Source organism: Girardinichthys multiradiatus, chromosome 20 (genome assembly GCF_021462225.1).
Source record: "Girardinichthys multiradiatus isolate DD_20200921_A chromosome 20, DD_fGirMul_XY1, whole genome shotgun sequence".
Lineage (NCBI taxonomy): Eukaryota > Metazoa > Chordata > Actinopteri > Cyprinodontiformes > Goodeidae > Girardinichthys > Girardinichthys multiradiatus.
The window spans coordinates 42,614,633-42,635,864 of record NC_061812.1 but is presented as its reverse complement, the minus strand read 5'-3'; the positions used below and the strand labels follow the sequence as shown (position 1 = coordinate 42,635,864).

At 39.0% G+C, this 21,232-nt stretch overlaps 1 protein-coding gene across 1 annotated transcript; it reads left to right on the top strand.

Annotated features, from left to right (window-relative positions):
- Positions 1 to 3,088: 3,088 nt before the first annotated feature.
- setmar (SET domain and mariner transposase fusion gene) lies at positions 3,089 to 8,392 on the top strand. Its single transcript, XM_047348064.1, has 3 exons — positions 3,089 to 3,315; positions 5,732 to 5,850; positions 7,339 to 8,392. The coding sequence occupies exons 2-3, from the start codon at positions 5,752 to 5,754 to the stop codon at positions 8,101 to 8,103; spliced, it is 864 nt and encodes a 287-aa protein (XP_047204020.1). The 5' UTR covers positions 3,089 to 3,315; positions 5,732 to 5,751; the 3' UTR covers positions 8,104 to 8,392.
- Positions 8,393 to 21,232: the final 12,840 nt, after the last annotated feature.

The following is a 21,232-nucleotide window of genomic DNA, read 5'->3' as shown; positions in this document are numbered from 1 at the left end:
CTGGGCCATCTCATCATCAGTATGTTTCTTGAAGTTGACAAGGCAGATAAGGAAAGCTTTGAAATTTCTTTTGTTCTCCACTGTCAAACCAAACCGAGTAGCTTCCTGGAGGCCTCAACAAAGCTCCCTCCCAGCAACCTGGGAGAAGCATCGCAGCCAATTTAAGGCCAGGTCCATCACCACAGTATCATCCACAGCACTGGACAGTTGTTGATAATATCTCCAGACAATGTTCTCTGTTGCGGTTTGGGTTTATTATCTCTCAATGCCAATTGTAGCAACACTTCTGAGTTCAGCTTCTGTTGGGATGTGTGTCTGTCGTCATGGAACTCCAAATATTCCTAACAATAGAGTAAGTATCACTCTTTTGTCTGATACAAGTACAATGTCACAGTTACAGTACACCAGGTCATTCATGGGGAGGTCTTTATAATATGTTTAAGGAATTGATTTTTGCTGAAAATTATAAACGGTTTGATGATCTTAGTCCTTTTTTCAAACATGTTATAATGGTGACAATTGTTAAAATCATTTTGCAACATAATTTTCTGACTAATGTTTTTACATGCTGAATTATCAAGTCATCAAGTACACTCTGGGTTAAAAGCACCTCATCCATCTATTGTCTATACTCGTTTACCCATGCACTTTCACAGGAATGGGGCTAATGGCTGTCTCCAGCAGTGATCGGGCAACAGGCAGCAAAGGACAACAGGCCTGGACTCGACCCTGTGACAGATGGCGTCAAAGACTAAAGCCTCCATACATGGGTCGCACGCTCTACCCTGACGCCATCATCACACACCTTGTTGTTATGTTCTTAAGGTCTTGCCTTATCCAGTTTATTTCCCTGTACCCATTATTGTTAGAAAGGTGACTTATGAGTCAATTTCTTTATGTTGCTTTATATGGTTTATAGTTTGGTTTATGTGTGGTTTAGTTTATTGCTGTGTTCTGTTCTGTGTGTATTTTGGTTTATATCTCTTAGATCACTGTTTTTCTTTCCCCTGTGGTTTGTAGTTTCTTTGTATCTCTGTTCAGCTCCATTTATGTGTATTAGTTTCCTTCCCTCAGCTTCCCTGCTTACCGTCTGCCTCTGCTGCTCCACATTTTCTCCTTTTTAACAGACCGGCATCCCTTGCCATTCTCCGCTCCTCTCTCAGTATATAAGCTCTCTGGTTCTCATTGTTCACAGCTGAATTCTTCTGTTCAACTTCCATTTGCCTGATTGTTCCTTTTGTGCTCTCATGTCTTGCTGACTTTTTCCTCCCATTGTTGAAGGCATGTTCTCCTTGTGCTGTCTTCTGTATGTTTTTTATTTTTTATTTTTTAATAAATTCTCATTCTGCTCATCCCACATTCCTGTCTGCTCCTGGGTCCTACTCCAAAATCCACTTTTTATGACATTAAAAAATATATATATATTTTTAGTTTACCTTGTTTTACATAGCTTTAAATTGTCTTGCCTAGAAGGTAAAAGGCAAATGTTATCTTAAGTGAACAAACCCATTGACTAATGAAAACAAAAATCCTTAACACAACCTACTAACAATAATATAATTAAACAGCATAATTTTACCATTTTAACATTCCATCTTTCATTCTTTGAGGTAGGGTTAGTGATTTTATAGATCAAAATAGCTATGTGAAGAAGAATGAGGTTTCTTCTGTTCTCTTCTTTAAAACTCAAAATGGAGTCACAGTTTTGGATCTAGTGTAAAAACTGTTCAACTTCTGTTACAACTGCTTAAACCTAACATTTGCTTAAAAAATCAACAACTACCTAGCAGTTTTTTTGTGTTTATAGACCGGACCTGCATGTTCTGTGCATTGGTTGGTAGAAAACAGGAGAGGACTGTGCTAAGACCAATGCTAAGACAAAATAAATATTGCATGACAGCATTGTTTTATATTTTGATAAATAAAGTTATTTGTTTCGGGATCCATGTTCACACCTGAGTAAGTGCTGAAAACATTCGAAGACATAGCAAACTAAGCACCTGCTCAGGGCCCCCAAACCATCAGGGGCCTCCTATAAATGCTTGACTTTTAACACACACCATAGATCTAAAGTCTAAAGTTTTTATATTTGTTTATTGACAATTAGAATTATATTAAATTTGATTTGACGATTTTGTCATGGTCCTGTAGTGTTAGGTGTTAAAGTTTTGAGCTTCTTTCATGTCTATGTTTCTTCATTTCCTATGTTATCCTCTCTTAGTGTTGTCCTTTTAGCTCATCCTAATGTTTACTTCTTAGTTTATTCTTGTGCTTGGTTACAATTAGATATTCTCTGTTAGAATTCTTCCCAAATTCCTCTTGGCTCTGATTCTGCTCATTACTCTTCTCTCCCTCACTTCACTCTGCCTTGATTAGTCTCAGCTACTCCACATTTCATCCAACTAACCCTTCTGGTTCTCATTGCTCATTCTTCCATTTGATTGTTTCATGGCTGTTTCTCTGCTCCGTGCCCTCCTGTTTCCCCCCTGCGTTCCACCTGTAGATTTTATTATTTCATTTATTATTATCAAATTATTAAACTCACCGGGCTGCACGGTGGCCAAGTTGGTAGCACTGTTGCCTTGCTGCAAGAAGGTCCGGGGGTCTTTCTGCATGGAGTTTGCATGTTCTCCCCGTGCATGCGTGGGTTCTCACCGGGTACTCCGGCTTCCTCCCACAGTCCAAAGACATGCCTGTTAGGTTAATTGGTCGCTCTAAATTACCCTTAGGTGTATGAATGAGTGTGTGCATGGTTGTTTGTGTGTTGCCCTGGACTGGCGACCTGTCCAGGGTGTACCCCGCCTCTCGCCAAGAGACTGGGTTGGCTGGAGATAGGCACCAGCTCCCCCGCGACCCACTATGGAATAAGCGGTAGAAAATGACTGACTGACTGACTATTAAACTCACCATGCTGCTGCCTAGTTCCTGTTTGCGCTAACAACAATCACAGGTTTCAACAGAGGTAAAAGATTTTAAATCTTTAATTTAAGATTCAAAGGAATTGACCAGTTTACTCATTAAAAGTGCAAAGAATAATCGGCACTTTTTGTTGTGTAACATAGTTACAATTTGATGCTACAGTTTAACCTTTTCTTTGTGTTGAAGCTTGGATTGTTCACAAATACATCTCGCGGCACCGCGAATGCGCAACTACGCGCGCAGGCAGAGACGGACTCCATTCTGGAAAAGTCCAGAACAGCAGTTCACTCCAGGGCCGTCGACCCACCTCCTTCATTACCCGAAAATTTACACTGAGCGCCTCGAACAGGGCTCATTTCAGAGCAACCGCGGAGCCAACCGAAGAGTGGGAGCCTGGTGGGTGTGTGTGTTCAGGAACAGGTGGACCCCGAGCGATATAACCTAGACGAAGATAGCGGTAAAACCTGAATGCTGACTCAGAATGGGCTAATTTTAAGTTACAGCTAATCACTTACCTAGCAAGATATGAGGTGGAGGTTCACTCTAATGAGCGTCATCAGGGTCATGATGAGGAATAGAGAACAGAGGGACTTTCACCTGAGCTACAGGTGAAGGTAAATGGCCTGGCTGTGATAGAAAACAGCAGGAATCCTATGAGCTTCTAGTTGGATTTGCATCATGATGTGAAAATATCTGGTACTTTACTTAAGTCAAAGTAAAAGCATTTAATCCTAACGTAGCTGAACACATAAAAAGTTCTTCCGATCACCACGTTGCATCTCATTGCAGCAGCCGGTCCTATAGTCCAGTTCTACATATGGACAGAAAAAAAAATAAAAACTGTAGCTCAATAAACCAGGAAAATATCTCCTTCCTACACAGTAGGACGTGCAAAAATAAGCCTCCCACTTCTCGTTCATCTTCTGTGCTAATTCTAAACATACAACTCAGGGTTTAAAGATGCAGTATAATTAAGAAATAAATCATAGCAATTAATCACAGGTGTACCATTGATTATTTAACTATTATATTTTTCTGAATTACACATGTAATATTATATAAACCAAACTAATTAAACAAGGATGCAGTTTTACTGAAGGTGAGACATACATATTATATGTTTACAATTATTAATAACTGTAATATTAATACTGATAAGGTCCAGGATGAGGCTCTATGCAATATTTAAAACACCACAACGTAACTCCCTTTCCTCTCAAAGTGTTTAATAGTAAGAGCTGCACTAATGTCCCACATGCTCAGTGCAGAACAAAAGAATGTGTTGTAAAATGTTTCATTTATTATTTTTTACACACCAAATTTATTCAGAAGTGGAATGAAGGGCTAAAAAGATGGCAGTAAAAGAGAACAAGTTCATTAAAGAAGGAACATTTTTAATAAAATGTTTCGAAAGCTCTTGGCATAATTAAAATAAATAAATGTGTTTTAGGATTTTACCATTTGACTAAGATTTAAGAAAATCAATTTTATGCCACTTTCCTTTTTTGGAAATTAAAGAATAAAGAAAATTAGGAGTGGAACACTTTGATGAGAATGTTACATTTAAAAAGGTAATTTATGTAGATGACAAAAGAAGGACATTTATCTGGCCCATGGTAAACATTTATGAGTTTAAGCAAAACTTTTGTCAGCAAAAGTTCAGATTAAGTTTTTTTCTAAATACCTCAAAATGTGTCATTATCTGCTTCAGCAAAATGGTTTTTCATCAGTCCTGAACTATGTTTCTCCTTATCCTTCATTCAGCTTCTAACAAAAATAAAAACCAAGTAAAATTTCTGTAAACATTTTTTGTTTGATTCACAATAATTTACATTCATTCTAAAACCAACCCAGACAGAGAACTGGTACAATATGACCTATGTTATTTTAACTTTAAATTATTTTAATTTAAATATTTTGGGTTTGGGCTAAAGCCACCCAATGTTTTGAGACCCTAAAAACGCCCCTGCATACTACTGAAAAAAAAGTTAAAATACACAGTTGTGTGTGTGTTTTACTGTTATTTGTGTCTTTAGCATTAAAACTATCATTAAACTCAAAGGTATCTGATAAATTATTATTATCTGAACAGTAATGAGCATGATAAAAAAATAAATCCTTTCGATTATTCATTCTGATGTATGGAGCACGCCACCTAGTGTTCAAGCTAAAAAGATGCAGTGATTTTTATCTTTGCAGTTCTGGAAAGTAGAATGATTTTCTTGCTTCCCCTCAAACTTTGCAAAAAATAAATAAATAAATAATGTAGAAACAATGTGAACAAGCTTTAGCTAAGGTCAGCAGCCAGAAGACAAGTAATTGACTGAAAACTTTAGGTGAGAATAAGGCTTATACCTACACTTTTAACATTAAATAGCAGCATTCATCATTGTTTAACTACATATAACCAAACAAAATCCCAAATGGTGCAGACTGATGGTTCCTAAAATCATTTCCGTATGCAAAGTGCTGGATGGCCTTCACATAAATTTATGGCATATAGGGTTAGGGTAAAATTAGCTATTATCCCAAATATATTTACCTTTATCAGTCATGTCCAAACTCAGTCAAATGTTACTTGAAATTTTTCTGAAACCCATCCGTACAGATTGTATCACTAGTACTATAGTTTCATGATAATTTTAACATTTTACATTTTACATAAGTAACTTGAACCGTTTCACATACTCCTTCACCATCAATTCTAAAGATGTAATGAATGCAACTTACCGCTAGGAGGAGACAGTAGCTAATGTCACCAGCGGAAGTTGCGGCTTCTGATTTTGATTCCGAGTTTGTTGATCTGCTGCAGACAGACCCCTCTCTCTCCAGATGGTCCACGATATGACTGAGGAGCACGGGTTGGATTTGAGCGGCGGATTGGAGGATGTTCCTGTTTTATGTAAAGCTCTGACATCTCCGACGTTTAAGGTAGCGACATTAAACAGCCAGTCCGTTTCTGTAGCTGAGTAAACATGGTAGCTAGCAGTCATTTATTGTAAGAAGACCCCTATTTCTAATTCAGACATATTTTATATTGCTGTTTTGCACTATCCTGTCATTCTCGAAAGAGTCATAATTGGAACAAAATTACTTTTAGCTTGCATAGTTTTAAAGCTGCTGTTTTTATTTTTGAAGATTAAGTGGTTTTCAAATTTGCTTGGTCTGTCAGGTGAATGCAGTAAAAAAAAAAACTGAGTCCTGTATAAATTTATTTATTTTTATTTTTTATGAGTAATAAAAGTATTTTTTGACCTTGTGGGTGGGTATTAGGCATATTCTAAAGCGGTGCCAGCTGCTCAGAGAACCCTCACCTCTTGCAGCTGAAATGCCTTGTTTTACATGCAGGTGTCAGCAAATCATCACTACAAACATAACCAGTCTGCAGCTTGCAGAGTCAATGCGTGTGTTTCTGCATCCGAAGTATTTGACTTTATTTCAACTTTTAGACTTGACTGCTTCATCAAGCCACTAGTTAAGGTGCCAGATGCGTTCTGTAAGGAGCTGAAGGCAATCATTGAAGTAAACTTGTTACAGGTTGCAAAAGTTAAGAAACCTTAATTCACTTTTCAGAGAGCAATGACCATAAACATACAATTAGAGTTACATTGGAATGGTGTAGATCAAAGTATATCCACGTGTTAGAATGCCAAGGACTAAAATAAATTAAGAACCTGTGAAAAGACTAAGATTTGTTGCTCACTAGGGTTTCTCTATACAAAATTTGGCAAACATGATGGATACATATCCCAAAGGACTTGCAGCTGTGATTGCAGTGAAAGGTGGCTCTGCAAAGTATTGCCTCAAGGAAAGGCTGAATCCAAATGTATGCCACACTTCACAGATTTTCATGTGAAAATGTTTAAAAACCATGTTGCACAGTGAACCAGTTGTCTTGCAACAAGAAGGTCCTGGGTTCAAACCCTGGCCTGAGGTCTATCTGCATGTAGTTTCAATGTTCTCCCTGTGCATGTGTGGATTCCTTCCTGGTACTCTTGGGTCAAACAGGACTATAAGATTAATTGGTCTCTCTAAATTTCCCTTAGGTGTGAGTGTGTGTGCATGGTGGTATGTCCTGTGTGTCTCTGTGTTAACCTGTGATGGATTGGCGATCTGTTCAGGGTGTAGACCACCTCTCGCCTAATGACCGCTGTGAGGTACGCACCAGCCTCCCGCGACTCCAGAAAGAAACGAGTATTGACAATGGATTATGTATCTTTCCTTCCTCGTTACTTTTATACACTATGTTGTGTTAATCTCACATAAAACTCTACAAAATCGACGTTTTTGGATGTGATGTGGGGAAAAATTCACACCGCATGAATATTTTTGCAAGATGGCGTACTGTGTGAATATTTTCATTTTACTGGTGCCTTTCTGTTGCAGCTTCTGTATTTTTATGGGTTTTTTTTTATTCAGTATTCCACAGATAACGTTGCAGGACCAGGATGCTCCGTCGATCCAAGTGAAGTAACTCTTCCTGGATGCTCGTGTCTTTCCTGTTCCTGCCGCGCTGACAGCTGCTCCTGCCTCCAGACATTCGGTCGGGCCTGTGAGAGCATCGGCAGGCTGCTGAACATCGACAGACCTGAATCTGGTTACTCTACCCCTGTTTTTGAGTGCAATGCCCTTTGCACCTGCAGCGACACCTGCTCCAACCGCGTGGTGCAGAGAGGGCTTCAACACAGGCTGGAGGTCTTCCACACCAAGAGCAAGGGCTGGGGAGTCAGAACAATGGAGGAAATCTCACGTGGGATGTTTGTGTGCGAGTATGCAGGGGAGGTGATCAGTTTTGCGGAGGCTAAACGCAGACAGTTCGACCAGAGAACTGAGGAGAATAATTACATCATCGCCATCAGGGAACACGCAGGAACGAGCTCCATCACTGAGACGTTTGTGGACCCCGCTCAGGTGGGAAACGTGGGCCGCTTTCTAAACCACTCCTGCACACCCAACCTGTATATGCTGCCGGTGCGTGTTCACTCTGTGATTCCTAGGCTTGCGCTGTTCGCTGGACGGGACATTCATGCACAAGAGGAACTGACGTTCGACTACTCGGGAAGATACGGTACCCAATCGGCTGCAGAGGCACCTTCAACAGTTGGATTTCAGCGGAAACAGTGCCACTGTGGTGCCATGAACTGCAAACGCTTCCTTCCGCTTGATTTATCTATTCTCAGCTGAAATGAACTCGTTTTTAGGTTTACTGTAAAAGATGCAGGCCACAGATGTGTTGGTCCATCATGAGTTTCCCTGAACCCTTGGTCAGTTCAGCAGCTCATTAAGAAGAGACAGTGGAATAATCGGCAGTTTCATGCATTCAATCAGTTGGATGAGTCATGACTGTGCTCGTCACTGTTTCCTGTTTGGGTCACTACCCATCTCCTGATTCTCTCCCTGCCTTAATGCTTCCTCCCACTTGATGTAAAAAGATGCAATAGTTGATGAGAATAAAAAGGCTTTATTTATCTAAGGGGGCAATTTGTTGTTATTTTACTGGAACAACCCATTTCAACCCATATCGTGGGATATTTATTTTCCTGTCCCAACAGACTTATAGTCTTGATGTCATCATGTTTCATTTTTTTATGCCACAAGGACTGATGTTTAAGAGGTTTTTTTAGATCAACACAAAGGCTGCAGAGAATTTTGCTAAAGCAAATTAGAAGGGAGAAATTAATGTCATCAGCTGTAGTTATGTGTCCATCGGTTCAACATTTATTGTTTTTATATGTAGCTTCCTTTTTTCTTCCAGATGTTCTCTGCTTCTCATGGAGCTCATACCTCATGAGAGATGGGACTGTTTTAAAAGGAACCAAGGGTTATAAGTTTATATAGAAACCGACTTTATTCCCCTGGCAGAGGAGGGGCGAATGTGCCCTACTTTAGTGTTAACCTGACCATTCCGAAATCAGGACCATCTCCTCTCAATCTGCCCCATTTCTAGTCTAGACCTGCTTTCATCTTATTAATATCCACATTTGGGTTAATTAGGATGGAGACCATGTTTCATCCTGAAAATGGGACCAGCCACATTGGGGTCGGGGTGGCAGTTGCAGCGGAGCGACAGCACCAAAAACCTTCTGTGAATCGGAGCGAGCTGGCAAGTTGACGGGATTCTGTCTCAGCCAGCGGGGAAGCGATTGTGGTGTCGACCTACAGTAAATTCCCTCCCATCTGAGTTTTATCCAGGACGGTTTGGTTACTTTGAAAGTCCCCAAAAGAACCTTTAGAGCATATTAACAGCACAGTGCAATAAAAACACTCCTTACAGATTTCTTCTGTTTTAACTCCTTAGTCACACTTAAATGTTTCAGATCATCAGACATTTTAATATCAGACAAAGATACCCCGAGCAAATTTAGATTTAATTAATAAAGGGGAAGAAAAGTTATCCAAAACAAGAATGCCTTGTGTAGAAATCTAGGAACTAACTGTGATAACATAGATTCTTTGGTTTTGTTTCATTGACACACCCAGGCCTGATTACTGCCTGACCGCTGGAATCAACAAAAACTGAACCTGTCTGACAACATGAAGTAGGCTAAAATATCTCAAAATGCAAGTCAACATGCCCTGGTTGAACGATATATGAAAAATAATGACAAAAACAAAGTCAATGACATGTATCAGTTTGCAAAGGGTTAGAAAGCAATTTCTTAGGCTTTATGATTCAAGTGAGAATCATTATGCTCAAATGGAGCAAACATGGAACATTGCTAAATCCAGGAAGTCACAAAAGAATCCAGTTAGAAAGATACTTGGCGCTGACTTCATCCATAAGAGAGTTCTGAGGTGAAAACCACTGCTGAGCAAAATGAACACAAACGCCCATCTCCCTTTTGTTGAAAACACCTTTTTGGGAGAATATTCCATGGACTGACAGGACAGAAGTGGAACCTTCTGGAAGGTCTGAGTCTTGTAATATCTGGAGTAAAACCAGAAAAAGAACATGATACTAACAGTGAAACATGGTGGTGGTAATGTTCTGGAGCTGCTTTGCAGCATTAGGACTTAGACAACTTGTAATTAATGGACTGATGAATTCTACTTTACACTAGAAAATACTGAAGGAGAATGTCTGGATTAAGCAGCAGTAGGGATGGGTACCGAATTTGGTACCGTACTTTTATAGGAACCGACCGAATTCCGTCGGTATTACCGAGTACCTATTCAGTAAAATCCAACTGTACCATGTTTTGGTACCTAAACGCATCATCGTGACACTAAGAGAACTAAGGGGAAGAGTGGGCGATTTTCCATGAACGGACAGGAACATAGCATTACATGCACTAGAGCGTAATGAAGTAAATAGCTGCTGGTACCGTCAACAAAGCATGTCTGATAGAAAGCGCTTCACTTTTCAAAATATGAAGCAGATTACGCTCGCTGCAATATTTGTGGCACAAAGTGTAAGGCCAGCGGCAGGAATACTTCTAAAATGAGGAAGCACCTGGTTAAGCACAAGATTTTTCTCAAGGCTGAATTTTGCCCAATTTTCAACAGCCTCTGATCTATGGCAACAACTCCTGCATTCGGCACCGTTAGCACGCTAGCAGCCAGCGACATGGGAGAAGAAATGTTTAAAACATGTAAGATGTTACAATACAAACAGCTGGATGTTGTTTTGATATATTCATTAAAGTTTATATATTGAGAAACAAATATGTTAAATTGAAATATATTGAGATTTTATTATTAAACAAATTAACATTTATTATAACATAAACACACAGAAAAGTACTGAAAACTGGTACCGTGGAGTAGCGATACAGCTTCCCAGGTACCGGGCATTGGTACTGTAGCGGTTCAAATGTGAAAGAAGTTACCCATCCCTATGCAGCAGGACAATAATCAAAAGCACCCCAACAAGTCCAAATCTAATGGGCACTAACAGAAAACCAAAATCAAGGTTTTAGAGTGGTCCAGTCAAATTCCGGACTCAAATTTGAATAGGATGCGTTGGCATTACCACCAACATGCACTTCATGCTGAAAAAGCCTCCAATGTGGCTGAAATAAAATAATTCTGCAAAGGACATGAAAACAAAGGGAATTGTAAAATTCAGTAAATAATCTGAAACAGTGGATATTCATGTGGAGAAGTGTGGCCTTGTAGGAAAGTAGGGCAGGAAAACAGGAGAAAATTGACACCAAAAGATAAGAATTAATGCAACGGAGAGTTTTATCTCCCACCTCATAACTAAATCAATCACTGGATATTAATATCCAGCAATTGATCAGAAATATTTCTGATAACTTCACATGTATTAAACATAAATATAATTCATGATATACTTTACTTAGCAGAACACCTTGAACCGGGGGGCAGTTTCTGTTGCCTTTGAATAAATTTAATTCAATATATCAGCTGTCCGTGGAAAAAGAAAACCTTTCCTTCTTTTAAAATCCTGAGTCAGATGTCCCTGGAATCCCCATGACAACCGGCGGTGTGTACAGAAGGTGATTTGGACAGTGACTGGCTGATTCAGAGGTGCGTAAAGGCCGATCTCAGATCTGTCGAGGAGAACGGCTGCAAACGAGCGGCTCCTTTCCAGCACTGTCACCTAGCAACCAGCACTTAATCTCATGAGGTAAACTTCCCTGTAAAATCCTTCCGCACCCCACCTAAATCTAACACAATCACACAGAAAACATGTACAGAGCAGAGTTGTGTTTAATCATGCTGTGGTTAGATTTGGAGAGGTGCAACAGTTCTTGTCTGGCCTTTATTAAGTATCATTTTCAAGGAAACAACTTGTTTTTATTGTTGATACTCAATAGAATAGTCATACTGTTCAGAGCCTTATTCATAACCCTTGAACACCTTCTTAAATGTGTTGGCTGTACATAGCCTCTGGCAATCTGCAAAGTAGGACTTCTTGTGACTTTCTTCTTGCCACTTTTCCATAGAGGTCAGTGGACCTCTTGGCTGCACCTTTGACCAATGCTCTCCTCGCCTTGCCTGCCAGTGTAGGTAAACGGCTATGTCTTGGTAGGTTTGCAGTTGGGCCATACTCCATGTCAGTTTTGAGATGATGCCTTGAATATTGCTCAGTGTTTGTTCTCTAACAAATCTCTGAGGTCATCACAAAGGATTTAAACTGACATTAAATTACACAAAGCTGGACTCTATAAATCAGGTGGCTTCTGGAGTCCCTGGGTTTTATTTAATTAATTAAAGGCTTAAATATCCTAACTTGTTCTTTGGAACAATCAAAGCTGAAATGAGTGGCTGCATATTTAGAAAACAAGTTTAATGATGCAGTATATAAAATATTCATACCATCTACTCTAAAACCAAAGGCCTCAATAAAATTTAATTTAGCTTGATCAAACTTTACCAGTATTTCCTTTTAGACATCACTTGAAAAAATAGATGATAGAATGGCGCTTGATTAGGAGAGCTGTATGCATCACATTGATAAAGGGCTGGGACTATTTTGGGGTGAGTGACCAGCAGATAAATTACTACTGGCAGTTGATTTGTTAAAAACTGGAGCATGTCTCTGATGAGGGAGCAGATGTCCTTGCCTTGAATCCTGCAGCCAAATTTAAAAACAGCTTATTTTCAGGGCCTCGCTTGGTGAAGGCATCTTAGACATTCTACTTAAAAACATTTCTTTCACCTTTGGTGAAATTTGTTGATGTTGGTTGATATAAGAATCTGTTTCAGTGGATTTCTTTAGAGATTGCTCTGATAACTACGTGTTGGTAGGTTTTTCTCTGTTGCAATGTCAATTGATAAAACGGCATAAGGCATCAGTCCGTGAAGTACTCAACTGAATTATTTTTTTCCTCAATGAGGTGAGCTGTTTTTGGCAGTTTCACTTCCCTGCTAAGATGGTGTAAAAAGGGTTTCTCCCTTTGACTCCTCCCATCACAGCTGTTAAGTTAAATTTGGCCCAGGACACCTGCACTGGGCTCAGCAGGAAGCTCTGGAGTGCAGGAAGCACCCGCCTCCAGAGACTGCTCTTCACATCTTCCACATGTGAGCTTTTTAAATACAGCGGTGTGAAAAAGTATGTTTCCCCTTCAGGGTTTCTTGTTTTTGGCTCAACTAAATGTTTCAGATCATCAAAAAGATTTTATTATCAGACGAAAATAACCCCTGTAAATATAAAATGCAGTTTTGAAATTATTATTTATTAAAGGAAACAGGCTATACAAACGAAGCGAGCCCTTTGTGAAAATACAATTTCCCCTTAAGCCTAATAAATATGGTCATTAGGCATTCGCAGCAAGTGACCATGTGGAGGAATATTGACCCACTCTTCTTCACATAATCTTTTTAATTCAGCCACATTGAAGGGTTTTTCGAACATAAACAGCCTGCCATGCCACCTCAGTTGGATTAAATTCCAGACTTTGAGTAGGACACTCTAAAACCTTTTGAGCCAATGAGAAGTGGACTTGCTTGTGTGCTTTGGATGTCCTGCTACATGACCAAAGAGCACTTGAGCTTAAATTCATCAACTGTTAAAGATTTTTCTTCTGGATTTTGTGGTAGAGAGCAGAATTCATGGTTCTATTAATTACCGCAAGTCGTCCAGGTCTTGGTGCAGCCCTACACCATGACAACACCCCCATGTTTGACTTGAATGGTGTCCTTTCTCTTCGCCCCCCAACTGTGGCATTGTAATTGTTAGGAATAACCTTAATTAATATGCTCATAGCTGTTTTTCCCTATAGTGAAATAAAATATAAGTTCTAATGTTTCCCTTTAGTTACAATAGGATAAGAATGCTCATAGACATACAGTACAAGGATAAATGGCCCAAGGATTGTCATAAATGACCTGAAGCTGGGGCAGTGGGGTTGATAGTGGAGCACCCGGTATAACTGGGTTGATTAGAAAGCTACAGCACACTTAGATTAAGGATGGACACCCGCTACTACACAATCTACCAGATAGACACCACAATGGTGACACATAGTCTACTGATAAACAGTGAGGGAGTGCACATCCATTGCATTGGAGTGCCAGATATAAAACTATATGCGACCTTCTATCAAGGCTCTTCGTCATCCTCTAACAGACGACAACGGTCTGAGACGGGAGCCTCAGCGCTGATCTCTGTAATCATTCCTCTGCTTAATTTAGATTAAAAAGAGTTAAACGTTAGAAACTGGTTGAGAGTCGTTCCTTTACGAATCTTTAGATAGAGTGTATGATCACTTCATGGGGACCAAGTACCGGAGGAGCTCCGAGGTGTCTGACCGCCAGCAGGGTGTGGTAGCACGGACAAATTGGTGTTCCCGCCCGCGCCCCGGAAGCGAAAACCACTTTTGGATACGATAGGGTTGCCACGGAAGGACAACACATCACAGAAGCGGCCGCAAACCCAAAAGGTAGAGAGATTTCCTATTAAAAAATCTCCAGTGTTTTTCCTGTAAAAACACTCTGGCTGTGTTGTTAGTCCTGAGTGAGCTGTTTTTGTAATTCTTGGAGGCAGAGAAATGGTTCAGAATAATTGTTGCATACGCATTAATAAGTGATACGACGTGTTAATAGGCGGTGCAATTTTAACGGTGACAGCCCGGGAAGAACGGTACATTCTTCTAAAAGACAGCTAAAATCTAAGGAAGTAGGTTTTGAGTTCCTTTGTTATATGCAGGGGAAGATCGGTTTCCCTCGCACACGACATAAAAACTACCTTCCTGAATGAGGCACCATACTTGGCTAAGGTTTGAACGGGTCCTGAGTTCTGCTTAATGGAATTCGAAACCGCCGCCAAGGGGGAAGTATTAGGTTTCGATAGCTCCTTGGACTTCTTAAAAGCCCTAAAAGCCGCTTACTTCCTTGTGAGTAAAACACGCAGAGATAAATGCGCATCCTCGGTTTAGGTTTTGATGGTTCCTGTTTGCTCTCATAAAGAGCACGAAAGCCACCACTGAGAGGGAGTCTTGAGTTTCGATAGCTCTCTAATTTTTCCATAAAAAAAATTTAAAAGCCGCTGGCTCCTTTGTGAATGAACAGCTGTATAAAGATAAAAGTGTAACATCAACTGGCCAGTGTGGATGTGTGTGAGTCATAACAGTGAGCAGACGGAAGTGACGAGGGACACATTAGACTGACAGACTTTGACTGCTAAATGCCAAGCTAACAGACCCTAGCTCACTGAATAAACTCTATTGTGAATAAACTTTGGTGTCTGAGAGATAACAAAATAAGCTCTCGTTTGGACCAGGACATGGTGCTGTACCGCCTGGTTGGTCAGAGTGTGTGAACGTGTGTGTGAAGTGAGAGAATGACTGAGACGTCACTAGAAAATGAGCTCCCTGCTTGTTCTGTAGGAGCAATGCTTAGAGTCAGGGAGAAGAAATATATTAGCAAGTTTCAACCCCAAAGATGCTTTAACAAGTTAAAACAACAGTTTGATGGAGCTCGTTTGGGTCCCGGAAATAATTGTCGACTCACCAGAAAAGGGTAAGAAATAATTTTAACCATTGAGTGACACAAAGTGGTTCCACTCTAAAAATGCTGTATTTACAGGGTAATCAAACTTTATGTGGCCAACGTTCGTCCATTTTGTCTCTCTGTTTTTGTGAAATGAATGTCTGTTTCATGTTATATAAAAATTAGGGTATATGTGGCAGGATACATTTAATTTAAATTGTTTTCTGATATGAAACTAATTGGAATTTTGAGTCTTTAGGTCTGGAGAGGCAGTCCTGGCCATGGATCGCCTGCTTGAAAGGTAAAAACATTTTAAACTATCTGACACTCGGTGTTATTTATTAAATAAGGTATCACAATAATAATTAGTGGCTACAAGAGCAGGTCTAATCCAACAGTAGCATAATAATATTAGGTCAGTTCTTTATGATAACACCAGAAAGGGTGAAACCTCTTCCCTCAATACATGATTTTAACAGATGGTTTGACTTTTTCCACTCAGAATGATCAAATTAGAGTCAAATTTAACACAAGATGAAATGCACCTTAACAGAATTACTGGACTGGACTAAATGAACAAAACTTTAGCTAAATGAAACAAACTGAAGTTACTTGAAATAAATACAAAGTGTGATTAAAAAAAGAAACTGTACAGTGTGTTTATAAAACTGGGTAAGACAAACTAAGATTATAAGACATAATATGCCCTTCATTTTTGTGTTCATCAAATTCATTAAGCCTTCTAAATGGATGAGGAGTGAGTTTTTTCCACAGGACTCAGTTACAGTTAAATGTAAGTGAACAAGATTTTTAAAAAATGGTATCAATGGTTCAGATTTAATACTTACATTCACAGTTAAATGAACACAATACTCTGACCCTTTTTGATGCCTACACTACACATAAAGAGACCGATCGAGGTATGGAAAGAGATTAAAATAAGCACTAGAACAATTGAAATTAGCACTTTGCATTATTAGAAGTGACCCCACTCTTAAATATAATAAGGACTTACTGCATTAGAAAATATAGATAGATCGAAATAAAGCTAGATTAGAATAGAACATTCAGAGCCGTTATAATCTTGCTGACAATTACCACAAACATTGTTATGGAACCAGATGATTACGAGGGAACAGCTTTATCATGGCCAAACAGAAACATTTGTAGAGCAGACCCAATGTCCTTCGACCTGATTTTGACTTTATTTAACCCTATTATGGCACATATTATGTATGGAAAGAAATAAAAGGTATAATTGCCAGCACTGACACCTAATTATTTTAAGGGTAACCCCTTGAAATGTACCATCTAATTTTTGACAGAGTCCTTGCAGAACAGAAGATGTTCTGTAAAACAAATCAAACAAATATGGAGAAAAAAATCACACAGGAATACCCACAACATTCTCAAGAATACACACGCACACAAACACACACTCTCACAACCACATAGTCACACACAACCAAAATCACAACCACCAGCATAGCAACTGCATGACACACATCACAAGACACAAAATAAGACAACATACAGATGCAGAGTTCCTGTGCACATCTCTGTTAGGATTAAGTCCAGAATAAATGAACCTTTATTCTTACTGAAAGCAAGAGAAAGATGTTTTACAATAAAGTAAATATGAATAACAGTGATACAGTAAGTAAGTGAGGCAAAGTATTCAACTGATGAAGCTTTAAACTGAAATGGAAAACATCTCATTTTCCTAATTCTTGGTGTAAAACACATAAAGATAACTGATCAGTTTTTCTCAGGCCATATTGTGAATTAAATTGGGTTAAGTATTTCAAAGTTTGAGGGGATGTAGATTAGTTTCTGTGGTATGGCCACAGGTAGGATTGGCAGCACCAGTTGTGGAAAACTCTTTTACGAGCTGGAAGGGAAAACATTCTCAGAACGATAATGTGACAATTTTAAGGCAACAATATTAAATTTAGGATTTTAACTTGACCAGTTAGACTCAGATTTTATCTGACTGCAAAGGATGATTTGTCAAAAACTTTACAACAATTAATTGCAGTGATTAAACTTGGAAAAACTTTCACTCATTTAAGACTTTCAGCAGGAGGAAAAATGCTGTTAACTTTATGTAATTTGAACAGAATAAATCTATCACTGCCTTCTGACAAGATTAAAATTAATGTCATATATATTAAAGTTTGGTTTTCACCAAAAGTAGTAGTTGCATTAAATGATAGAGTTGATTTAATTGATGGAATTAAAAGCAATAAAATGCCAGGCGAATTGTACATACTGATTTATGTCAAGTCAAATTCATTTATATAGCGCTTTCCAGCAACAAGGCACTCAGGACACTGTGCATAAGGAGGGGCATTGCAGTGATGCAAAATCAAATAACAGAGGTAAGAATAGAACGATGGATAAGAAAATGAAAAGGAAAGTTGGACTGAAAACTTAACTAATAATGTTTAGATGTCAGAGTCATTATTTATGTATAAATAGGTTTATTGAGGTAGGCAGAAGTACAAATTAATTTTTCAACTTTCACTACTTGATGCTGCAAAAAGATTGACAAGAGGCCAAGTATCCATAGTTTTTGTGTCAGACCACCAGGTGCTACAAAGGTAGGCTATCCTTTCCTTTTTCTGTACGAAATGATTCTGTTTATAACTAATCTATTTGCTTTTTATCTTCTATTACTCCTTAATAAGGTGGTACACAGCAAGACTGCAATGTCGTTTATTTTTGTCTTCTTTGTATATAATAATGATGGAAATAACAAGGTACAAATATTATTATGCGTTGTGAAATGAAGATGGTGAAAGAAAGAAAAATGCTGATTTCACTACCCAAGTTTGTGACTTCTTGTTTGTGTTAATTTGTTGTACTGAGATGACTGTATGATCAAATTATTTATTTTCAGGCGTTGTCCGTCACAATACTCATGATTTCTATTGAAAGGTTGATGAAGAGTCGTCCCACTATATTGCCTGATAATGTGAGTGATAACCATAAACATATAATTTTCTCCTAGGTGAAGAAGGCCTGAAAAGGTGGCTGGGACCAGCCTGACAAATGGGTCCATTTACACATTATTACTTAGAATATGAGATCTCTGGGGTTCAGGAACAATAGGAATCCAAAGATTGTGGTTGAGGGTTGAAAACGTGTGGTTGAGAAGAGTGTGACGGAAATTAATGAAGGCCCAAGGTATGAATAATGGATGATGTGGGCCACATGAGTGAAAGGTTCATGGAATGAATGTTATGTTTTAGTTTCTGTGAGCTCATTATTTGTTCTGGGTTTTGATTCATAGTTGTGTTCGGACAACTAATGAACGTTTTAGAGCGCACCAGGTTTTGTTTTTCATTTGTTTTTTCTCTAATGTCGGTGTTCCCTGTATGTGTTCAGATGCTCGCAAGTTGGAACAATTTTCTGGGTTTTAGTTCAGAGGGTGAAAATTTTAATTTCGTTTGAATTTTCTTGAGGTGAAATTGGATCTAAATTCTCTTTGGGATGGGAACAGAACCAAATAGAACCTGTCATTCTGCCATAGGGTTCTGGTTGAATAATTTGATGGTTAAAGATTTGGCAGCAAACTTCTTTAAGAGGGGAGGCTGAAGCTGGCATGTGTTGTGTGTCTTAAGTGTCTGTCTAAATTTCTGTTTCAATGTTTGTCTCAAATGTTTGTCTGACTAACCTTTAGACTTCAGAGAAAACAAAAAGAAATAATGATAATCATAGGATGGAAAAATGGAAATGAATTTATTAGGAAAAAAATGACTGGTTACAGTGATCAAATGTTTAACAGGAATGAATAACTAAATAATGGTATGATTAAGGTTGTACAGAATATGCAAATTACTTTTTTCTAGTATTGGAGGTAGAGGTTCCATAGCAGCAAAAGCTGTGAGTAAATTGTGGAAAATTACACTTTCTGTGACACAAATTAACTTCTACAATGTTTTTAGTGCAGGAATATAACTATGTAGATGTGAAATATCTGCATGATTTATCTAGACATCGCTTAATTTCAAACGTGCTCCGACGTGTTTGGAGTTTTCCGTTCCCGGCGTAGTAACTGGCTCGCCTCGCCAGTCCTACCGGCGGTGAGGCGAGCTTAACTTGGAGATATCTGACCGGACTCCCGGCACTAAGCTCCCGCTGGCAGTCATCACAGTGAACGTTTAACACAAGTGATTTCTAACAGTTTATGTTATTATTTTAATTGTTACTGAAAATAGATTTAACATTTCAGGCGATATTAAGGTTAACCAGAATAAATGGACAGTTTTATGTAATCCAACTGTATCGCTGGAGAGTGTGATTGAGAATAAATAAGCTTTTCAATATTAATTTTTAATGAAGAAATGTGCTATGTGTTTTAAAAGTTTATTTATAATTCAGTTAGCATTATAATTTCTGATTTCAGGTACACCCGACAAGGAATACACCTCCAAATGTAAGTGAATCTCAGTAAAGAAGTTAAAAGTTTGAAAGAGCTTGTTTTAGACATTTGCATAGAAATATTATAATATTTTCTTCAAATTAAGACAAATGTAAAATTAAAAAAGGCTTTATTTTTGCTCTGATATTAAGCAAGATGTTTTTTTTTTTTTGGTATTTTCATATTTGTTTTAGGTACAAAGGAGCAGACGGGCCAGTTTATTAAGCTCAGGGGTGAGAACCACCACCTTTTTACTGGAGCTAAAAACTCAGCCACCGTGGCTTGGAGGTACAATAACAACATTCTTTGCAGTCAGTTTCTGTCCAGTTTCAATAACTCCTATCTTTCTAACTTTCATAAATATCCATTCAGTGATTAACATACTTCTTTCGGTTTAGGACAATTCTGGAGAAGATGGGCCAACAGGGGAAGGTTACCCCCTTTGCAGGCCAAAACAAAGTGGGACAATATGAAAAAAAAAGAAAAATAATTTAGAGTAAGTTCATAAGTTCTCATGTCACACACAAATAAAACAAATATTTCTCAAAATCTTGTTGGTTTCTCTGTTTAGTCAAAAAACATTTTTTATTCCATCTAACTTTAGGATTGTAAGTATCCAGGGTCAGGAGAGGGAGTCAGTGAAAAGCCCACTGCTGCTATTTGGCCCTGGTTTGTCCTTATGGATGAGGTGTTGGGACAGAGGTCTTCCACAACACCTCCTGTCCTAATTGCCTCCATCCCTGAGGACAGTCCAGGGCCAAGCGGAGCGGTGGGCAACCAGATGGAGAAGGAAGACAGTGAGCCAGCAAGAAGGGGTCAGAAAAGAAAGAGGGACAGAGATGAGGAGGTGATGGAGTTGATCAGGGAGGACAAGAGGGTACAGAGAGAAACAGAGGAGAAGAGGGCACAGAGAATGGACAGACTGTTTTCCAAAGAATGGCACCAAAATAAGGTGCTACATAAGAAATATTAAGTTTTGTTCAGATTGTTTCTTAAAGTTTTAAGGTGTTCTAATAAATTGGCTTGATCTGAGAAACATGGAAAGTAGGATGAATGTGCATGGAAGATGGTAGTTTGAGTCTCACCGCAGATGGGTTGATGATCCTCTCGATGAGAAAAGGACCTTAAGAAGCCCAGTGAGCTCATCAAATGAGCTGCAGCTGCTGATAATGATCTGCCAGAACCAACCAGGAGGAGAGAAGTTGAGATCCTACATACGTGAGGTACAAAGGTGTCGTGCACCTCCAGCGCTTGCAGGGAGATGGCCCTGAATCTGGTTTTCATCATTCCAAAAACACGCTTTATTATAGAGCATGTTTTTGGAATGATGGCTGTTACAGTGCTGGGCTCCCACACCTTGTCTTGTCCTCTTGTAGGGAGGGATGAGGGGGAGTGGATATTGGAGGCATGGGTACCCTCCATCAGCAAGGATAAAATGCCCTGGAGGAGGATAAACTGTACAGTGGGCTGTGGCGGAGCACCCTAGAG